The sequence below is a fragment of the Theobroma cacao genome, chromosome 1 (assembly GCF_000208745.1).
Source record: "Theobroma cacao cultivar B97-61/B2 chromosome 1, Criollo_cocoa_genome_V2, whole genome shotgun sequence".
In the NCBI taxonomy this organism is placed as follows: domain Eukaryota; kingdom Viridiplantae; phylum Streptophyta; class Magnoliopsida; order Malvales; family Malvaceae; genus Theobroma; species Theobroma cacao.
This window is the reverse complement of record NC_030850.1, coordinates 10601020-10622478: the sequence shown is the minus strand read 5'-3', so window position 1 is coordinate 10622478 and position 21459 is coordinate 10601020. Positions and strand designations below refer to the sequence as shown.

At 33.5% G+C, this 21459-nt stretch overlaps 2 protein-coding genes across 7 annotated transcripts; one reads left to right on the top strand and one right to left on the bottom strand.

Annotated features, from left to right (window-relative positions):
• On the bottom strand, positions 1-4400 carry LOC18612233 (persulfide dioxygenase ETHE1 homolog, mitochondrial). 3 transcript variants are annotated; one of them, XM_018127848.1, is made up of 9 exons: positions 3986-4398; positions 3744-3872; positions 3533-3640; positions 1988-2116; positions 1780-1821; positions 1628-1687; positions 1494-1547; positions 431-455; positions 1-342 (listed from the first exon to the last, which is right to left on the bottom strand). In XM_018127848.1, the coding sequence occupies exons 1-9, from the start codon at positions 4271-4273 to the stop codon at positions 236-238; spliced, it is 942 nt and encodes a 313-aa protein (XP_017983337.1). In that variant the 5' UTR covers positions 4274-4398; the 3' UTR covers positions 1-235. The 3 variants fall into 3 exon arrangements, with proteins under 3 accessions (XP_017983337.1, XP_007048976.1, XP_007048978.1); XM_007048914.2 differs by lacking the exon at positions 431-455 and having other exon boundaries at positions 1-399; positions 3986-4400; XM_007048916.2 differs by lacking the exon at positions 3533-3640 and having other exon boundaries at positions 3986-4399.
• On the top strand, positions 4822-18766 carry LOC18612232 (putative methyltransferase NSUN6). Of its 4 annotated transcripts, none has more exons than XM_007048911.2 (13): positions 4822-4997; positions 5092-5219; positions 5730-6081; positions 6365-6512; positions 8120-8257; positions 8378-8440; positions 9715-9836; positions 12914-13151; positions 15163-15374; positions 16273-16373; positions 17133-17214; positions 17507-17568; positions 18348-18766. In XM_007048911.2, exons 1-13 carry the CDS (start codon positions 4920-4922, stop codon positions 18460-18462), a joined length of 1839 nt encoding a protein of 612 aa, XP_007048973.2. In that variant the 5' UTR covers positions 4822-4919; the 3' UTR covers positions 18463-18766. The 4 variants fall into 4 exon arrangements, with proteins under 4 accessions (XP_007048973.2, XP_017983330.1, XP_017983334.1 ...); XM_018127841.1 differs by having other exon boundaries at positions 12914-13155; positions 15215-15374; XM_018127845.1 differs by lacking the exons at positions 17133-17214; positions 17507-17568; positions 18348-18766 and adding an exon at positions 16023-16051 and having other exon boundaries at positions 16273-16362.

Sequence of the window (21459 nt, the reverse complement as noted above, 5' to 3'; positions counted from 1 at the left end):
TTTTAATTCAACAGAAGCAGAGCTCTTTATAGAAGTAGAAAATAGCTTCCTCAATTCTAATTTTGCCTCTATAAAAGTACATTTCATGTTAAAAATGTTTCTTTGGTACATGATCTAATACAAGTAGAACATTTAAATTATCCATACATTTTATTCATAGATCATGATGCTCAAAATTCATTGCAAATAGCCATCCTTTCATCTGGTGGTGCTGTACAACCATACCTGATTATATCTAGTTCGATGATGCAGCCTGAACTGGCTCTGCAGTATCTTGTAAACCACAAACCATGTTTGCAGGAACAGCTACATCAATCATTTTTGGATATGGAAGATTCAAATCTGTAAAACATATACAGTTACATGACGCAACGATAGCTGTACAAAGAAAAAAGCGGCCTACAAAAAAGTAAAACGAAGGTTTGCTTACTTTCCATGATTTTCTCAAATGTTTCCTACAGAATAGTTAGAAATTGAAACAGTTAGAGATAAAGGGTATGAAATAATGACAAAATTATGTGTAAAGTGTAAATGGAAAAGATATGCATAAACGATATAATCGATAATTAAAAAAGAAAAAGGACAAAGAAAATTCAGATCCCAAACATGCTGCCAACACAAGAATCAGCCATTCCAATACCGTAAATGAGCTGCATTAAACTACGACTAACAAGCAGCTTTGTCCTGTAGAGACAGTTTGACTGTCCAGTGCCATTGGAGATTTAAGTACCAGACAAGATCATCCTCAAAACTTAAGAATGCACGCACATACACCCAAAGATTATAATTCTTCTTTAAACAAATCATATATCATACATATAATTTCTTACATAGAAGTACCTATAAAGAATGTCCATTTTTTATATCATACTGATAACATGCCTCAATTTCATCAAAGAAAAAAGGAGTTACTTCATTGATTTTTATCAGAAGGATATTTTTACAATGGCATTGAGAAATGTTGGACAGTTCAGGGAAAGGGAAAAAAAACTAATGTTGAGCTGTAAAAGGGTAAAACATAGTAAGGAAGGTTGTTGCAATAAGGTAATTAAATTTACGAGGTACTCTGATGAACTGGAATGATTTAACAAAAAGGCAAAGCCTTCTAGTTGCTCAAGAGGTTCAAAGCAAAGTGCTGAAATTATTAGAGTTGCATGGCCATTGCTATCGCAACAAGCAGCATATATGTTGTTCTTCGTGCTTTTCCCCCCCTCCCTCTTTTTCCCAAAAGAAAAAACTACTTCATGTCCTTTTATTTTTCCTTTTCAAATATGTCTTTATGGAATTTGTCCCAAGAAATTGGGGATATTTGTTTCTATTTGGTAGAGTTCAATGGATACATGCTCATTTGCTTCATTTTGACAGTTGACACACACTTGTCTAATGACATGTCAATCACATACATTTACTGGTAAAATCAAAATCTCAGGAGATAATTTAACTTTATAACTAAAAGCAGAAAGGATTATGGCATGTGTGGCCAAAAGAATCACCTCATCCCTTGTGAGTCTTGGATTATAGAGCTTCTCCTCTCCCACAGTACTAACCTGGATAAAACAAAATCTGACATAAGTGCTGTTTCAATAAAGAACATAGACTAAAAAAAAGAACTAACAATGGTTCATACAGTGAATCCCTTGTAATCATGAGCAGGATAGACTAATGTATCCTCTGGCAATGTAAAAATCTGGAGAAAGGAAAAAGAATAAGCATCAGCATCCAAGCTGTTTATTATGCATCAAAAGCATAATTCTCAGTTCTTTAATTTGACATCCTTGCCTGTGAATGCACTGACTCATATAGTTGACGCGAACTTCCACCCTGCAAGTACATTAATGAGATCAAGAAAAAATCCTTGGTAAAATGGTGAGCTAATCTTGTATTATGAAACAAAAGCTTTTCATGGTTCTTTTATTATGAAACAAAACTTGACAAAGAAACAACAACAATAATGACAATAAAATTGGAAAATGCTAGGATGCTAGACCTGGAAATCAGTTCTCCCACATCCACGTATCAATAAGGCATCCCCAGTGAATGCCATCCTTGGTTGGGGTTGATCAGAGCCTGTAACATAAGTAACACAACCCAATGTATGGCCAGGAGTAGCCCGGACCTGCCAAAAAAAGTGGCAAATATATATGAACAGTTTGAAGTCAATACATGATGAACTTGTTATACCCATTGCTCATTTCCTGTCCTACTAGAAGATTAGGAAATGAAACCCACTGCAGCAAGTAGCGTGTGGCCTTTGTGCTGCCTGTATGTCATGGGTGAAGCTAGGATTTCAACTTTGGACGAACGAAATAAAAATAATATATATTTGACATAATTAAAAGATGAGTAAAAAATAAACCTTCTTCATATAAATATACAAAAGTAAATGTCAAATTCAAATTAAAAAAAGTAAGGAAATTGCATAAAAAAAGTGTAAATTTCTTTTGATAAGTAAAAAAAACATCTAATTTTTTTTAAACATTATAATTCATATAGCATATAAAGAATTAAAGTCTAACTAATAATTTTGTTTAAAAATATAACATAATTGCAAAATTTTTAAAACACTAACAGGGTCATGAGAGATAAAAGAAGAAAAAAGAAAAGGAAAGTTGCATCTAGAATTGATTTGGTATTCAAGATATAAAGCAACTAAAATTTCCTGAATTAATGTGTTTTCTTAGAAATATATAGTCAATTATTAATTTATTAATTGACAAGGTAAATTCATAATTTAAGGTCTTAAAAATCAAGTTTAACTAGTTGTTGACTTTTATTTTATAAAATTTTAGAGTAATTGCAGTACTGTGATATAAAAGTAATACATATATAAGAAGAAAGTGAACGAAAATCGAATTAGTAATTAGATTTAGAACTCAAAGTACAAAAGGTGAGATTTGTGAAGGGGTGGGCATGTTATAAATTTTTGGAGGGGCCAAAATGGAATTTTTTTCTACTTAGTTAAAAAAATCTGGAATAGTTAGAATCTCATCTGCTGTATATTATCTTTTTGTGTTGTACAAAGTCACTACCATTGACATTCTTCCCAATCCTATTCATTTCATAAACCTAAATTACTAGTACTATTTAACTTTAACAAAAAAAATTACCAATAGCTCACAGCATATATACCTCAATTGTAGTTTCAACATAAAAAGAAAAGGTTGAAGAGTCAGGGAAGGAACTTCCCAAAGAAAAGGTCAATTTAATATTGCAGTTCACAAGTACCTTGTCTATAAAGTAGAATTTATTTTAAAGAACACCTAAGTATTTGACTCAATAATAAATGTGTGTATCCGCCATTAAAAAGTTAGGTTCGAACCATTTTCCCCAAATCAAAAGAATTATCTTTTTCCATTGTTATCCCTTTTTATCCTTCTTACCTAAAGAAATAAGATATATCTATATATTTATTAAGAATAGCAAAAGCATTTATATTAAATAGTTTACAATGAGAAATTCACTAATAATATTCCTGTTCCAATCTGCCAGTGATTATAACAATACATTTAATTAATATCTAATAGCAGCATACCTCCAGAAACAGATCACCAAAGTAGATTTTATCACCAGCTTCAACCAAAATATCAGCTTTTGAATTGCTTGCTTTTGAAATGATAGATTTCATACCAGGTACCTTAGTCTAATACAACATTGATTCACGCACGTAAACAAGAAATCAGAAAATTCACATCTAAATAATATAGCATAAAATCAGCAAGTTATGTTGAAAAAATGTTCCAAACCTTAAGGAGTCCCGTTCCTGTTACATGGTCAGCATGAACATGCGTGTTCATGGCATAAATTAGTTTCAATCCCAGCTCTTTAACAAGGTGTAGGTCCCTCTCCACTGTCTTGTCAACAGGGTCGATCAACTGCCAAAATTTTGGGATGTTTTATTTTGGGTATTCATGACATAATACTAACTTACAGTAGTGTTTTTGTTTTGAGTTTTTAAAAAAAAAATGAGAGAGAAGAAGTAACTAACGACAGCAGGCTTGCGAGGGTGAGATACATCGGCGAGCAAGTAAGTGTAGGTAGAGGACTCCTTCTCGAATAGCTGACGAAACAAAAGCCCCCTCCTTGTCATCGATGAATCGCACAACGTGGTGTAAGAGCAAGTCTTGGATGCACTGCTGAATACATGGGTTTGGAATTTGATTCCAGGTTTCGGGAAGGAGAGTGTGGTTTTAGTGAGGGTTTGCGGAGACAAATTCCACCCATTTAAAGGCGATGACTTGACGAGCCATAATATAAGCGTATTGATTCGTAGCATGTTTCTGGAGCTCTCTCTGTTCCTCTGACCTCTGTCACAACGGCAAACGTCTATTTTATAAATGCTGTCAATGAGGCATATACACACCTAGTCCTACGATCATTGGGTACTCCCCCTTTATTAGTGGGTCATCGAATTATGATCCGTATGAAATTAATAAGCTAGTGCACTAGTGGTTGATGACAATCGTAACAGTGGATTACAGTAATCTAGGATATTTCCTTTGATCATAATATCATGACCGATTTCATCAAGAAAACGAAACCTAAAGACTTAAAGACGGTGGAAACCCAAGACCTTTGATTTCTGGAGCGGGGGTGAAGCGGGAGCCTGGGCGTGCTAAAGTACTTAAAGATGACCCAATTAGTACTCCATCAAAGAATATGGGCCTCTCCATTACGAAACCAGCATATCCATGTGGATAAGAGTCTCGGATAATACCAGCTCTTGCTCTGCTGGATTGGCAGACATAGGCAAGTAGATAAAAGGAGCCCAGCTCAACTACACTTGGACTCCGAGTTAGTATTTCTTGTATGGTGGCGTATGGTGCCTTTAATACCAACATTCCTTGTACCAAATGCGGCCTATATGTTATTAAGATGGTCATATGCGATGCAAAGCGTTGATTTGGATCGGCCCCTTTTGAATGAAGAAGAAAGGGAGGGATTTACTTGAAGCCTTCCGCAAAACCTTCCTCACTCTCCAGAACCCTACTCCCCGCCAGGCACTCTCTCTTACCCTTTTACCACCTTAAATCAATGCATTTTTACACGCGTAATCTGATTTTTTTTTTCATTTTTTTCTGTTTTAATTTGTAGATAAAGATGGATGCATCATCAGAGCGTTACTGTTACAACCCCATATTGCGTTGGAATCCTCAGGTGGAAGATTACTTCATCAAAGCCTATGGGTCTCTTCATTTTGCTCAAATCTCCAAAGCTTTAACGTATGATTCTTTCTCATCGACAAAAGCTTTAAGCAGCTTACTTTGTATTTGGCTTCTTTCATTTTAGCTTAAGCTAGTCTCCTTCTTTCTTTTGGGCTTTTGAAAGAAAAGCAAATTAAAAATAGCATAATGCATAATTTTACCTTTTTATCTATGGTTTATAGTTTTGGTCCCGTTTGATTGATAATTTTGCTATTTGCATTTGCCTATTGGCTTTGTGTTTGCTATTCACTTCTTAATCTTTGTTATTTTGCTTTCTATTCATTTTTTCAGAAAAAGCAAAAACTAAATAGCAAAAGCATCAACCAAACGGAATCTTAGTAATCTGCACATTTCTAATCAAGATACCTATTGCTTTTGCCTCTTGCTATTTGCTTTTGCTCTTTTTAACTGGTTTTGAATGGCAAAATCTTATGGCAAAAACTAAGTAGTAAACGCGACAAAAGCAGAGTCCATGTTTATCATGGTATCTTCATTCATTCTTTTATGCCATTATTCGTGTTTGATTAGGCGTCCATCTTGCTACTCTTGTATTCGAGTGAATACTCTCAAGACGACAAGTGATGCTGTCATTGAGAAACTTCAGGAAATCATGAGAAAGTCAGGGTCTGATAATGATGTTGAAGACATAAATTTCGAAGAAATTAAAGCAAATAAAAGTATTGATTTGGATATGGCTGAGAAGCAATCGTGCTTGCAAAATGGGTCTGTCTCTAAGTGTCAGATACCAGGCTTAGAATATGTTGTATTTGTCAAGGGTTCTGGACCACATACAATTGACTATGGTTATGCGCCTGATAAACCTCCGAAGGAGGTACTTGTTAGTAGGAAATGTGCTGAAGCAGTTCTTCGAGGTGCTCAGGTACAGCATGTTTCTTCTATATGCATAATTTAATAGCAGTTCATTTTTTATTGATTTTACGTGTCACTTAAATTTTGAAATGATGTGTTTCTTTGTATCATGTATGAAGATCCTGCAATTGCTTCTTTATATATTAGTTAAATTTGAGGTTTATCTTTTCCCTGTATAAGTTATGAACAATATTTCTTAACGATTCCAGAGGCCTTTATAAAAGATTGTGTTGTTAGTGCTCTTTGTTGACTTGAAATTCATCCTCTGTTTTCTGATGCTGGTTTATCTTTAGGTATATGTTCCTGGTGTAATGGCCTGCAGTGCTCATGTTGAGGAAGGGGATGCAGTTGCAGTTTCAGTTGCTGTGGAGCAGCCTGCTCCTGATGGTGGATGGGGACTTGGTATAACACGTGGGACTGTTCTGCAGGGACTGCAGACAGGTAAGTAGTATATGCGTTGCTCATTTGTAAGTCATCATTCTTTAATATTAATGCTTTACCATTTTGATCATTTGGTCTTTATTGATTTGGGGGTACATAGATTTAGGATTTACAAACTATGATTAGCAACTTATTTTCTGATTTAAGTTTTGTCATGAAAATTTATAGCCTTTCTTATTAGAAAGATTAATTAAGCATCTATTAGTGTTTGTGTTACATGGATTCGGCATTCTTGGTCACCATAGCTGTGTTGACATAAAATGATACGGATTCATGTGCAGAATACGCATCTGATATGGCAGTGGTTATTCACACTCAGCGCTTTTGTATAAGCAGAAAATAAAAGAACTTAATCCACAAATTGACCAAGAAAAGGATAACCAGAAGGCATAGTGACAGATAGCATGAGAGGAGGTATAAGAGGAATTATTCTGGGAAGAGAGAGAGAGTGAGAGAAAGAGGATCAAGAAAAAGAGGAAGAAAAGAACAGTAATAAGGAAATGAAATTGTTATAAAGAAGAGAAGGAAGATTAAGAGACAAGAAGAAGATTCTAGATAGATATATGACAGATGAGTGCACATGGTTGGCTTTTGTGGCTTTTGCCTTTTAATTGGTTTTTAGGTTTTTGTTAAAAGGGTAAAAAACACAATTCAAGCCCATATATCATTGTTATTATGTCATCATAAGCCCATTTAAAAAATGAAAGAACAAAAGAATATCAGCTTTACATTGATTTTGGGGCAAGATAGGCCCAATTTGCTTTTACTTTTCTCATACTAGGTCCCTATAAACACAAGGTTGTTTTGAGTCAAATTGATTTTTCAAAATTTCTAAATTATACAAGTAGCATTGCTATATTCAATACAAATTTATAGAAGGATCCCGTATCCATGTCTTATTTTTGAACACTGTTTAGCTGAATCTGCGATTTCGAACATTTTAACAAAAGACTAGTCTCATACATGGCCAAATACCCATATTGGATACTCATGGCCAAGTCCATGTAACATAGATTAGAATGGAATGTATATAAATTTCAAATGAACTATGTTATATATTCAGTTAAAACTCCACTGTATTTGATGTAACTCAAAAGAAGGTCAACATGTTGATGCCACAAATTTCAGGTGTTGTAGGAAAAACAAAGAGATTTAGACTTTAAAACTGGTTGCAAGGAATAATTATCGTACCGGCTTGTTATTGTTACTTTATTTCAGCCTTTAATTTCACCAACTGTGTTGGTTTCAATTGACTTGTGGCACCAAACTCAATCAGTGGCTTTATTATTGTATACATTTATGAGTTGCTTGTAACTAGTATTCTATGTCTATACTTTAAGAAGAATGACATTTTCACTTTCCCTAATTGTAATAAAACACACATTTGTTTTCTGAATAGGAGTAGTAGTTTTATGTGTTCAGAAACAAAACTTATTCCCTTTATTTTGATAGTTATATTGAATCTGAAGACCAATTACTCTGTTTAAACATGACTGTCACCTTATATTACAGTTCTTGTATTCATTGTTTGTGTTTGATGCTCATATTTTCTGCTGCTGCAACATTGTTAAAAATTCTTGGATTTAATAGATTATTTTACATTGTAGATCCTTATTACTTTGAACGAAATGGATTATACATTGGTCAAGGAACAACAATGTTGTCAAGAGCTCGGATCTTTCGTGCTTCTCTAGGAATTGCTGTTGATATGAATAATCAAGTATTTAAGTTGCCTTCCTTTCATGGTATAAGTCATGCGTTATCTTGAACATGTAGAAATTTTGCAATTGATTTATGGTTTAAGTTCTGGATGCTGTTTTCTGAAAGTTTGAATTGCTCTAAGTACTTTTCTTTTGTTTTTACAGATGTGCTTGAGGGGGAAATATTTCTTCAAAACCTGCCAAGCATTGTCGCTGCTCATGCTCTTGGTATCTATCCTATACCATTTTTAGTTTGCTTATTTACAATTTTTCATTTACGATTTTTTGTCTTTAAGCTATGCCCTGCTATGTAAGTAAAAGGTAGTTTCTTTTAAGTTTCTCAATTCTTTTAAGGTGTAAAATCTCTTCAATAGAGAACTATTATGGAGCACTTTGTACATGATCTGGAACTTGGAAATTAATCATTGATGAGTATTATGATGGATGTTATAGTGATAATGAAGTTGAATTGAAAGCTATGAGTTGAGGGGGAGGGAGGGGGACTCTTGTCTTTGTTGTTCGTGAGCATGCCAAGCTATTGTAGAGGTTTGAATTTCTGACCTTGGCCTTGGAACCATGGCTTTAACAAATTAGTGTGTACCAATTCTGGTGGGCTATATTGGGTGAGGGAGCCACATTCCTATGCTTGGAATGGAAGTATTAATGTGGAAATTGACTCGTTACCAGCTGAACTTATTTTGTTTGAACTGGCCACTGCAGGAACATCTTTTGTTAAAAAAATTGTTTCAAGTGTCTTGAAATTTAAATTGTCTTTATTGGATTTGAGCATCTTTATTTTGTTTATTTTTTATATCTAGTATCATAAATTTTTTCCTGATTTATTTGTCCATAAACTAAGACTACTGAAGGTTTCAAGTCTTCCCAAAATGATACTGCTTTACTCATATCATAGATCAAGAAGACAGTGGAATTTTTCTGATTGGAAAAGCAAAAGTTTATGCTACTTGGATGGACAAGAAAGGACTATTGATAACATATACTCTAAAGATGGCTTCCTTATTGGGTCCTAGATTTTGCAATGAGGAGTTCATGAAGTAACCTAAATATTATGCGTAGATTGATAGGTTGTTATGCGAGGATAGCATTTGAATTTTGGTGCTTGTCTGACCAGCTATTATGACATAAAATATTTGAAAGATAAAAGTGTAGATATTGAAGGGAGTCACACCTCATTACTGTTTTTGACTCTTCAATGGTGATTGTTGACAGCTGCTACCATAGCTATTCTTGCTTCATTTTAAGTGTTAGTTGCCTTTTTTTTTGCTAAAATGTGGTTGTTAAAGGTGGTAGATTATTACTTGAAAAATGGAAGATCTGTCTCTTTCTTTTCTCTCTTTTCTGTCCAGAAAAAGATTTGAGTGTTTATCTTTTTTTGTCTCTCATATTCTTTTGCTTTTAGTTTTCTGTGCATGTATGCTTTAAATTGTGAAATCCATGCATGATGTGGTCCTTGTGTATGTGCTTTTTTTTTATTGTTTTAGATCCTCGGAAAGGTGAGCGAATACTAGACATGTGTGCAGCTCCAGGAGGGAAGACAACTGCAATTGCTATCCTTATGAAGGATGAAGGGGAGGTCATTGCTGCAGATAGATCTCATAATAAGGTACACATTTAAAGCTAAATGAAATAGTAGGTTAACATCGACTTTTACATGTGACTTGTATATTTTCCAGGTTTGCTTCATTAATTTGCTGTTGATGTTGTAAACACTTGACTGAGGCTGGTTTTTTTGCAAAAGGAAGTTGTTGCAGAAACTTTATGCTTCTGTTGGGTTTCATTAGTGTAAAACAATAGTTAATACACCTTCTGCACAATAGCTTGAGTACCTATGCTATTAACATCATTGCATTACTTATATCACCTAATCATGTTACCTTGTGCTTGCCTTTCTGAAACTTAAAGCTAAGAATCAATCATCAAGGTAAAAAGCCATTGTTTTTTGAGGAATGGCTTAATTTTTTTGCTTGGTGTTGCAGCTCTTAATTTTCAAAATGCATATTGTTTATAGGGGTGCCAAAAACCCTGCATCCGATGGTTTTTGTCCCATTTCAGCCCGATACAGGTGGGATTTTTTGTTTGAAAATCAGGGGTTGGGTTGGGTTTTACATTTGAAAAGTTGTAGCGTGGCATATAAAAATAATGTGTTTTATATTTTTTGTTTAGTATTATATTCAGAAATGTGTATTATTTCAATAATTTATTATTTGACACTAATTGGAGACATTAATTCAATAATAAAATGTAATCAAGATATTATTTTGTATTAAAAAATAAATTATTTCATGAAATATTACTAAGATAAAATTATAAAAATGAATTTTGTTTAAGGTCAGGTTAGGTGCAGATGACATACTTTTCTCAAATCGTGGTTGGGTATCAAAATCATAACCTGAGGTCACCTCGTTGCTATCCTTAATTGTTTATGCTTTTTATTGAGGGGCTTGAAAGTCATATTAGGTGAATGGACCACTTAGCTCCTGGAAGACATGATAGACACTAATGGATGGTCCGCGTTGGTCTAGCGTGGCGTCCTCACATGGTTATGTCAGTAATTATAGAGAGAAGTGAGAGCTTATCTTTCTTAGAAAAAAAGGAGTTTTGTGCAAAATATACGTTTGGTAAAGAGAGAAAAAGGTACCTTATTTATAGTTGAGGATGGTGCCTCCTTGGTTGATGGGGACTCAAAGTAGGCGTAAGAGACCTATCTTATGTCAGAGAGTGCTGGTTAACGTACATAAAGGCTGCTTTGATGTGAAAAATGTGTTAGATAATTCCCTTTTGTTAACGGGTGTTGTGCTTGGCCCACAAGGTCTGTACTATTAGGGTTGTCCAAACAATTGAGAAAACATAAAATTGATTTGAACCGTAGTGTTCAATTTGGTTGGAATCAGGTGTTTATTATATTCGGTTCAAATTCTAAGCATAACTATTCGATTGGGTTCGGTTTTCAATTCATTAGGTGAAAATAAAAAATAATAACAATCGAATTAAATTGCATTTTTTATTAATTTTTACATTTCTCTTTATTTTTGGTAAAACAAAAATATTATTTTATTTCTAGATTTTACTAAATAAATTTAAATTTCAAAACAAGGAATTGAATCTAAGTCAGTTTAGGTTTTTGGTGTATTCAGTTTGGAATCTGGAAAACCAGAATATCGCAAGTTAATTGAAATTTTTGTTTAGAAATCAAGATGTATACAGCTCTACTTACTGTGGCCAGTTCAATGGTCCGTCAAGGCCATGTGAATCGAGGGGCTCAATATTGGGCTTGACCCCGCACTATATGGCTATTATATTCTACTGCCATAGTACTTGACCCATAAACCTTCGAACCGGCCATAGAATGGACCTTGCGGCCAAGCACAAGACCTGTAATTGAAGGGGAATTATTTTCCACACTGTCACATCAAACCAACATTTATGTACTTGAACCAGTACTTTCTAACATAAGACAGGTCCCTTGAACCTTATTTGTGTCCTTTGTGCATCAAGGGGGCTCCAACCCTTAGCTATAAATAAGGTACTGTTCTTTTCTTTTCACTAAGCACAGATTCTGCATAATACTTCTTTCTTTTTAGAGATAAGCTTTCACTTCTCTCTACACTTATTGAATTAACCATTGGAGGTCTTGTGTCATGTTTCACATCAACCTCTGTGAGGTATAATCTGCTTTGGCCTGCTGGCCTCACAATTTTGTCCCACAAAAAGCATCTCACAGGTTGAAGGTGACATGAACCCTTAAATCTCTAATATCACTCTAGTATACAGCCGATGTGGGATTCATGGCTCTCCTTTTAAACCATGACTTCCTCCCTTGGCTCCCCTATAGGAACTTCTCTTCGATGTTATATGTCTTTACTTGCTAGGAGCATATCTCTTCGGCGTGGGATTCACATGGTTCCATGCTTGAACTGTGACATATTCCCTCACTTCAACAAGGCCCACTATCTTTAGTGGCACATTATTAGTAACCCTAGAGTCTATTTTGATACCAACTGTCACGGTTCACACCAACCCCTGTGAGGAATTGTCTGTTTTGGCCCATTGCCTTATGATTGTCCCATAAAAGGTGCCTCACAGGTTGAAGGTGGTGTGAACCCTTAAATGCCTAGTATCATTCTACTACACAGCCGATGTAGAATTCATGGCTTCCCTCTAGGACCATGACATCCTCCTTTGGCGCCCCTCAAGGAGCTTCTCTTCGATGTGGGATTTATGGCTTTACCCGCTGGGAGCATATCTTTTCGATGTGAGCTTCATGTGATTCCATGCTAGGACTGTGACACCCTGTCAAACAAACATTGGCCTTCATTCTGGTGGTTGTCTTCCAAGAGCCAGCCAGTCAACTCACCTGCCATTTGACTTTCAATCCCCTCAAGAGAAAATTATAAACACAGATAATAAGGGTCCTTTGAATGGTCCTTTTTTTAATTTCACTTAAGCATATGATATACTGAGTTTCCATATTCCTAATAATTGACAATTCTCATATGAGAATATTTGGCTTAGGAAGTATAAATTACACTACAGACAAAATGCACAGCTTCTCTATTTCTTATTTGTTGATTGCTGTGAAAAATTTTCAACTTTAATATACTGTCAGGATGATGTCAGTTATATTTGATTCTGGAATTTATGGTTTCTTTATTTTGAGAACTCCAATTTCCTTTTTAATAGGTTATGGATATTCAGAAATTGGCTGCTGAGATGGGTTTGACTTGTATTACAACTTACAAACTAGATGCTCTCAAAGCTGTTTGTAAAAGAAATGGGTCAAGTGACATGACCACTTTGTGCGGTAACAAGGATAACAATGATGTAGTGATTCAAAGTTCTGACTTGAGGCCTCTTGAGAATGGGGGTTCATCTACTACCACTGTAGGATTGAATGCTGATACAAATTGCAAGGAGAATGGTAGGTAAATTCTGTCAATGCACATGAGAACATGTTTGTTTGCATTTTTTTGGTGGGGGTAGGTGGGGGAAATGATATGTATTTTCTAAATATAATTTTTAAAGAATAGAGTATTCTTGAGATAATCAGTTTCAGTTAAGGACTGCTGAGCTCAATTTAAGTCAATTCATCTAGTATTTCCTATCCATGTTAACACTTTTTATTTATCCTCTTATTATATAAAAGGCTGTACAAGTCTTGGGGTTTGTGCATGAGGCGATTCTCTTCTTTGCCTGTGATCCAGGTCAAAAACTAAACCACTTATTTGATTATCTTATCTGATTGTTGCTTTCTTTTCTGTTTGATTCTTAATAATTATGATTTTCAGTTCTCCATGTCAATCTCTGCACCACGTTACTGATATTTTGAGTGCAATGAATTTAATGTTTGAGATCTAGAAATGAAGTTTGTGGCAATAAATCCTTTATTAGCAATAGTCGTTAGTTGCCCAAGTATTGATGACTCTGGTATTATTATAATTTCAAGTTTTCTATAGTAAACAAATAGTAAATTTTCAACTCAAGATTTTTTTGCATCAATGTGGAATGTGATTGCAATATTTGCCTTCACATGCATTGCATTCTTACATTTATGATTGTATGAAATTGTTAGGAATGTCAAAGGGTAGGGTACCCGTTAATTTCGAGGTACTCGAATCCTAACCCTATTAAAAATTAAATACCCGAACCCTATTAACTATCCGAATTATTTAAAAATTATTACCCTAATCCTAATCTTAATACATTTCCATTATCCTATAATTACCTTAACCCGTATAAATACCCGATTAAATAAAAAAATTATTAAAATCTTCTTCATGGGTACCTAATTACTCAATTAACTTTTCTAATCTCATAACATTCATTTAGATTTATATGTTATAAGTTTATATAAACAAAGATATATATACTGTAATTAATAATTTTATGAGTTATAATTTTAGCAATGTTAATACAAAATAAAAAGTAAATATATTTATATTTAAAGTATATATATATATATATATACACACACACGCATAACGTAAAAAATTATTTTAATATAATAAAATAGTAATTATATTCCTTATAAATTAACACAATATATAAACTATATATATTAAAAGACATTACAAGTTAATTAATAATAATAGTTTCATGAATTAATTTAATTAATTATAAGGATTTGTTCTTAATTTCATGAAATTAAAACAAACATTTAGGTTCCAAAATCATTCTAATCTCAAAAGGTTTCTTTAAGTATATATATTATAAGATTATATAAATAATGGTATATATATATATATTATAATTAATAATTTTATAAGTTATAATTTTTGTAATGTTAATACAAAATAGAAAGTAAATATATTTATATTAAAAGTATACATATATATATAATAGTAATTATATTTCTTTATAATATGATATAATATTCAAATTATTGAAATATAATTAACAATCTAATAATTTTTAATTTAAATATATTAATGTCATCATATTAATAATTAAAGTAACCATACTTTTCAATATTTGTTAGTTTTTAACAAAAAAAATTGCTTGTGAAGTTGGTAAAAATTGTAAATTTTTAATTTAATTATTAAAATAATAATAAAATATTTATAAATAGTAATCGGGTTTGGGTAACGGGTACCCAAGGGGTACCCGAACTCGATTCGGATAGTGAAATCACTATCCGAACCCTACCCAAAACCGTTTATGGAGTACCCTAACTCGGTGTAACCAGGTCGGGTACTCGCGAGTACCCTCTAATAGGGTACCCGTTGACATCCCTAGAAATTGTTCGAAAAGATAATGAAATCAAACATGCAAGACTTCTCTCTTGGTACTAAATCATGAACTAGAGTTTTTTTTATATCATTTTATGTTCTGAATCTGACATCCTCATTATTTAATGCTTCCTCAAACATTTTCGTTTTGCATGAGTAAAATGCCTAGAGTTACATATTTGTCTCTCATTCTCAATATTTTAGTTAGCAATGAAAAAGCGAATGAGAGAACTTACATTAGCAAAGCTGACATCAGGAAGAACATGCGAAGAATGAGGAATGGTCCTGGGAGAAATCAAAGCCTAGGTGGTAGGGTTGAGAATTCAAAAGGCTTCCTTCCTAACAGCTTTGATCGGGTTCTTCTTGATGCTCCTTGTTCGGCTCTTGGTTTGAGACCTAGACTTTTTGCTGGAGAGGTAGGACAATTTTGTTAATGCTGGTCACAAATGGACACTTTGTTCTTGTTCCTGGTTATATTGCTGCTTGTAAATTTTGTCTATTTGTATGCATAATATCTGTAGAGAGTGATGAAATCTATGTCCTTTCTGAACTGAAGAAATGATTTATCCTTGTTTTAGGTGGCCTGGACCATTGACAAGACAGCTGTTGCAAAACACACACACAACATGAAACATACAAGTTATATATGGATACAGTTGTTTCCCTTCTAGGGGATTGATTAATGTGAACTATGTTAGGATTGGCATGTTGGAGTTAGTTTGTTCTTAGGCGTAGGAACTTTCTTCCATTTCTTCTGTTTTCAAGTTATGGAGCATGCCATTTAAATATTTTGCATCTTTCAATTTATCTTTTAACCTTTAAAGCAGATTGCTATTATATTCATATTGCCTAGTTTTAACCCAAGATATTCATACAGATGAACTTTACTCCAAAATTATTTTCCTGCAGAAAATAACTAGTAAACATTAGTTTCTTCAGTTTGATAAATTAAGTCTATGGCACTTGTTTCATCCTTATACAAAGATTTTTGGCTTCTGATTTGTTGTTGCTACATGTTGCCCCTGTTTGTATTTTTATTAATTTATTTTTTGGGGGTGATTTAGGATAAATAAACATACAAGCAACCCTCAAGGTGAGATATGCAAGTTAAAAAGGGAGATGATGGTAGCAGATAATGCAATGAAGTGTAATCCATGAGAGAAAGTTAAAGAGCAAGTTCAATGATTTTGCATGTTTTAAGTTTTCTACTTTGTCTGTTTAATTAAAATAGTCTGTTTAATTTATTTTAATTTTATAGAAAGAAAAGAAAAACTTTTCCTAAATCGTTTTGTGTGTGTTTTTTTTTGTATACAGGAAACGATAGAGACGTTAAGAAATCATGGGAAATATCAAAGGAGAATGTTTGATCAGGCTGTTCAGTTAGTACGCCCTGGTGGGGTCCTTGTGTACTCAACGTTAGTTTGCTTTCTTTTCTCAATTTTATACTCATTTGTATAGATTATTAATCTGTATTCTTCTCATAGTTGGTACTCATGCCTGGTGTGCCACATAATACATTTCTGATTGGGTTTTGTGTGTGTGTGTGTGTGTGTACATGCATTAGAACATTTTGCAGAATGCTGACAATATTTGTAGTAAGTTTAAATTTTTGAGGTAATCTGCTTTTACTGGTTCCTGAATATTATCTAGGATATGGATGGTCAAGTTGAGTACATAACTGCTAAGTTTAGGTGCTTTTATTGAGATTTGTACCTTTTGTGCCTGATGTGCTCTTCTTTTTTGTATATGCGTGCAAATGTGGAATGCATGCCTTAGGTAAGTCACTTTGAATTTTATTTCTTCATTTCTTTAAAAAATTGAACTATTCAGTCTGAAAGAGAAAAGAGTGATACATGTGTTTTTACGAGACTTAAGAAGGTTTAGTATTATCCATTTAAATATTTTTGTTGCGGATGCAAGCTAAAGAAATTAAGTAATAGGGTTTAATGTTGACTTTAGTTAATTATGATAATGACTGCCTTCCGAAATCCTAGTGCCTTTATGTGCTTTATGCCTTTTGATCACTGTGATCTAGGATGTAAATGATATAATTAGAATTGTCAAATCAAAGTGCCATTATATTTTGTTTATTTTTTGTTTATTGTGTAAGTAATGACAATGGTTAAGCTAATCTTTTCATGTTTTCCTACCTTGATTCTTTCACATATTGTTAGATGTACAATTAATCCTGGTGAGAATGAAGCATTGGTCAGATATGCGTTGGATACGTATAAGTTCCTCTCTTTAGCACCACAGGTTAGATGCTATAAGTTTAACCTTACAAACGTACAAACACATGCACATTAATTTTATGTTTTACTTTTACATTGATTTATCATTAGCTGGGAAAACTCCAGAGATGCTTGAGTTACATTTGAATTGTGTTTAAAAGATTTACAATTGCATTACAACAATCATATTATAAAAAATTTGGTATAAATCATGGTTTTATTTTATTTTTTTATGTGGGAGTGCCAGTTGCTAATGAAATTGGTAATAATCTGTTTGATTAAAGGTTTTAATTTAGCTTTCTTATTATACTTTCCAGCACCCAAGAATTGGAGGACCTGGTCTTGTTGGTAGTTGCCAATTTCCAGATGGATATATTGAGTAAGTATTTCAATCCAATTGCTTGCCATTTTGTACCCCTCTCCAACAATTGAACTGATATATTTGTCCATATATAAAGTCCATTATAAGTGGCTGCCTTGTGGAAACATTGGATCATTGATCAGAGTGCTTCTGCGAAGTGTCTGAATTTCTTGTTAAAGTTTCTTCTGATAAACAGTCATTTAATTTTGTTTATGGAAGATGCTGTTGCTGAATTTGATTTTAGACTTGCAGCATTTTATCTGTCTTCATTGTCTTTTTATATATATATATTTTGGAGGTGGAGGATTTGAACCCTATTCTTTTTGAGAGAGAGATCATGCACCAACCAATGAGTTAAATGCTCGGGTGCCTGTCTTCATTGTCTTTGCTGATGGTCCCTTGAATGGTCTGTTTCCTGGTTGGTGCTTGAGTTTCTAAATCTATCCTTGTGATTTTCCATTTATTTCCTGCATAAGAGAGAAATAGGCAGCTCATGTATCTTGTGGTCTAATTTTGGATTAAGCATGAATATTGTAGGCTAGAAATGAAGATCAGGAATGTATCAAAGATGGTCAGGAATGTGGCATCTGGTTGTGATTGGGTGTAGAAATTCATCTACCAACCCTTTTATTGTCACTGAATCTAGAATAGGATTTAGGAGGGTATACTTGATATTCTATTTCCTGCTTGTTTCACAAGCATAATGAGGAATCTTTTGTTGTATCATCCTTTTTGTTTTTTTGTTGATTGTCCTTTTTCCTAATCAACAATTACTTTGGTGGTGCTGACGTTAACAGAGAGTGGCTAAGACCTGGAGAGGAGGAGTTGGTTCAGAGGTTTGATCCCTCGTCTCCACTTGATACAATAGGGTTCTTCATAGCCAAGTTTGTTGTAGGCCCCAAAGAAACCTGACTTGCCAGTTTGCAACTTGGAGCTTAGGTGTAAGACCATTGAACGAATTATAGTGTTCTGTGGCTTTTATTTTATTGGTGTTGTAGTATTCTTCTGTGCAGAGAGCAATTTGCTGTCGAGAGATGAAGAAAAGCATGGTCCGAGCACTCTGTTTACCAAATTAGATATGTGGTTCAAATTATTGTATCAGTTCTGTTTGCTGTGTAGAAATGATGGGATGAATTTATTTTTCATGAAGCAAACTATCAAAATCCAGGGAATTTCCTGTTTTGACTCAAGCACAAGGAAAGAGGTTTATTGACAATGTGGCATCGTGTTTCAACTCTTAGCTTGACTAGCAACTTGTCCTGTCCTTGGACATCTCTCATATAAAGCAATTTTCTCCATTGTTTGCAATTAAATTAATGGTGCAATTTGAGGCTTTAATTTTAAGTTATTATCGGCTTAGATTAATGACGCACAATAACACATCCCGCTTACATAAATACATAGTAATATAATTTACTTATTTAATTGTATTAAGAAATTACGCATTTTATTCATAATCTTTCAAAAATATTATATTTGTTTTTTTTATCCTTATATCTTTTTAACTATTTAGCTTCCAAAAGTACAAGGCAAATGATAAAAGTAACAAGAAATTATGAACTTTTGAATACATAAAACTGTTTTCCTACGTGGCAATATCCGTAGTGTCACATTATAATTCTTGCTTTTCTTAAAATTTTTTCAAATGGCATATATAAAATATTTTTAAAAAAAGTTTATATTTGATGTATTGACAGTGTATAATTTTTATATACTGTCAAGATATAAAATCATACCACTTTATTAAAAAATAAATTCAAAATTTTAAAGAACTTAAAAATAAATACTACTATTTTTTAAAACATTAAAAAAAAACAATTTTTTCTAACTCTCTCTTAGTTAATCTTTTCCTCTTCTGCCCTAAACAACAATATTCAAAATCTTAAGGTTTTTTTGAAAAGTAAAATCCTAAATTCTTAATTTTGATTTTTCAAAATAATATTTATATTACTCTTCTTCTTAATTTAATTTTTAATATTTATTTCAGTCTTTTGTTTGAAATTACTTTCAAAAAATGGTATTAGATAATGAGGTAAAATCTTGAGTAAAATACTCACATTTTTAACTTTTAATCATACGCTGGTCTTTGCCCCAAACATTTAAATGGCGTTAATATCTAAATATAAAATATTTAAAATATTTTTTTTTTTCTCTTTTTCCCTTTCTCTCAAGTTGTCGATGGACACTGACTAACCATTCCACGATCGAAGATCCGATAGATGTCCCAAAGGAGTACCAGATTGGCTTGGGGAGCACTTGGCTTTCCTGACCAAGGGAGCACTTGACGGCGCTCCCCAGGCCAAAGATCTAGTCGGATTTGGTCATGCATGACCAGATTCGGTCGAAAGGTGGTTGGCTAGTGATGGGAGCGTCGCTAAGCGGTTGTTTGAAAAAAAAAAATAAGGGAGAAAATTTTTTTAATAGGAAAAAAATTTTAAAAATAAAAATTATAATTTATATATTATGTCATTTTTAAAATTAATGAAGGATAAAATTGTTCGAAAAATATTAACACATCAACAAATTAATAAAAATATGAACGGAACCTTAACGGCTGGACTTATGTGTCTAACGTTAAATAATTTTTGAGACAAACTATCCATTTTTCATACTAATGGACTTATGTGGAATTTTGGTTAAAACTTTGAGAAGTGTCAAGTATTTTACCCTAAATTCTTTGATTTGTTTAGCAATGATTGACTTGCTAGTTGAATGAAATAAATAAAGCAATTGGAAAAGGTGGAAAGTAAAAATCAGCCAAAAAGAAAAATAATTCATAGCTACGTGTAGCACACAAAAATCTAGAGCAGGCTTTCTTCAATACCCAACAAGTCCACTTATTCCAAGTTCGTTGGAGATTAAACAGGATGAAACAAAAGTCTATTGAGCACAACTGTCACAACCCAAATTTCGGGGCACGATCGACGCATGGGCCCAATGGACGTAGCCCACTAAACCTAAACAAGCCTATTTATATAACCTGTTTATCATTCCATCATAAGTTTTTAAAGTCACATTTCATAATTTCAATTCAAAATAATGCTAACCATTGCCATCTTGTAGTGGCATTTTCGATTAAATATACATACATTGTCTAAAACATATATCTTAATAATTTATATCGGGTTTGTCTATACACAACAAAAAGGGATACTCGAGTTCCAGCGGAGAGACTCGACGAAAGTTCAACTATTGAATACCGAGATACCTACCAAGGAACGAATCTACAAGGACACCTCGACCTAGTTACCGGCTGCCTCTTGATCTGAAAACATGAAGTTGAAAACGGTGAGTATAAACCCAGTGAGTGAACAAAGGAAGGAAACAAACCAACGATAAGGAACATTTAAAGAAATCATGATGCACTTATTTAAAAAATAATACAATTTAGTTTGGTTCTTACTAAAACCCCTCATTAAACCGTTAATGAGTTAATCCCTTGATGATGAAAGATCCATACATAACAAAGAATTTGAAGATTGAAAGCTTTAGTAATATTCAAACAAGTCAAATGAAACGACGGGTCCTCGCTGCAGCAAAAAGGCATTCTAGCTGCAGCTACACTGCAGCGAGAATGCCTTTCCATTACAACTAAATTTGGGCTCAAATTATCAGTTGGACGAGGGTTTCTTTCTAAAATCGTTCCTTTCAAACTTAATTAAATAAATCCCTTAACGTTGGAAGTCCATGATCAACTGTGGTGTTAATGAAATGGAAAATAGGGCAGCAACCAACAAGATAGCATGTTGGACAGAAAGTGAATTCTCGTTGCAGCGATATTCAGGCGGTAAAACAGAAAGTTTCTCACTATAGCGAGAATAAATCTCGCTACAGAGAAGAGCGTCAGCAACTTTCTCGCTGCAGCGAGAATCAAGCCAATGTAACCCTCCAACCTAAGAGTTTTTCGCT

Excerpts from the sequence above, each read along its gene's own strand:
- LOC18612233 (XM_018127848.1), bottom strand. The coding sequence starts at position 4,273 with ATGCTACGAATCAATACGCTTATATTATGGCTCGTCAAGTCATCGCCT. Across the intron at positions 3,873-3,985 it reads ACCCTCGCAAGCCTGCTGTC|TTGATCGACCCTGTTGACAA; the intron begins GTTAGTTACTTC and ends AAATTTTGGCAG. Across the intron at positions 1,822-1,987 it reads GTGGGAGAACTGATTTCCAG|GGTGGAAGTTCGCGTCAACT; the intron begins GTCTAGCATCCT and ends ATGTACTTGCAG.
- LOC18612232 (XM_007048911.2), top strand. The coding sequence starts at position 4,920 with ATGAAGAAGAAAGGGAGGGATTTACTTGAAGCCTTCCGCAAAACCTTC. Across the intron at positions 15,375-16,272 it reads CTAGACTTTTTGCTGGAGAG|GAAACGATAGAGACGTTAAG; the intron begins GTAGGACAATTT and ends TTTTGTATACAG. Across the intron at positions 17,569-18,347 it reads TTTCCAGATGGATATATTGA|AGAGTGGCTAAGACCTGGAG; the intron begins GTAAGTATTTCA and ends TGACGTTAACAG.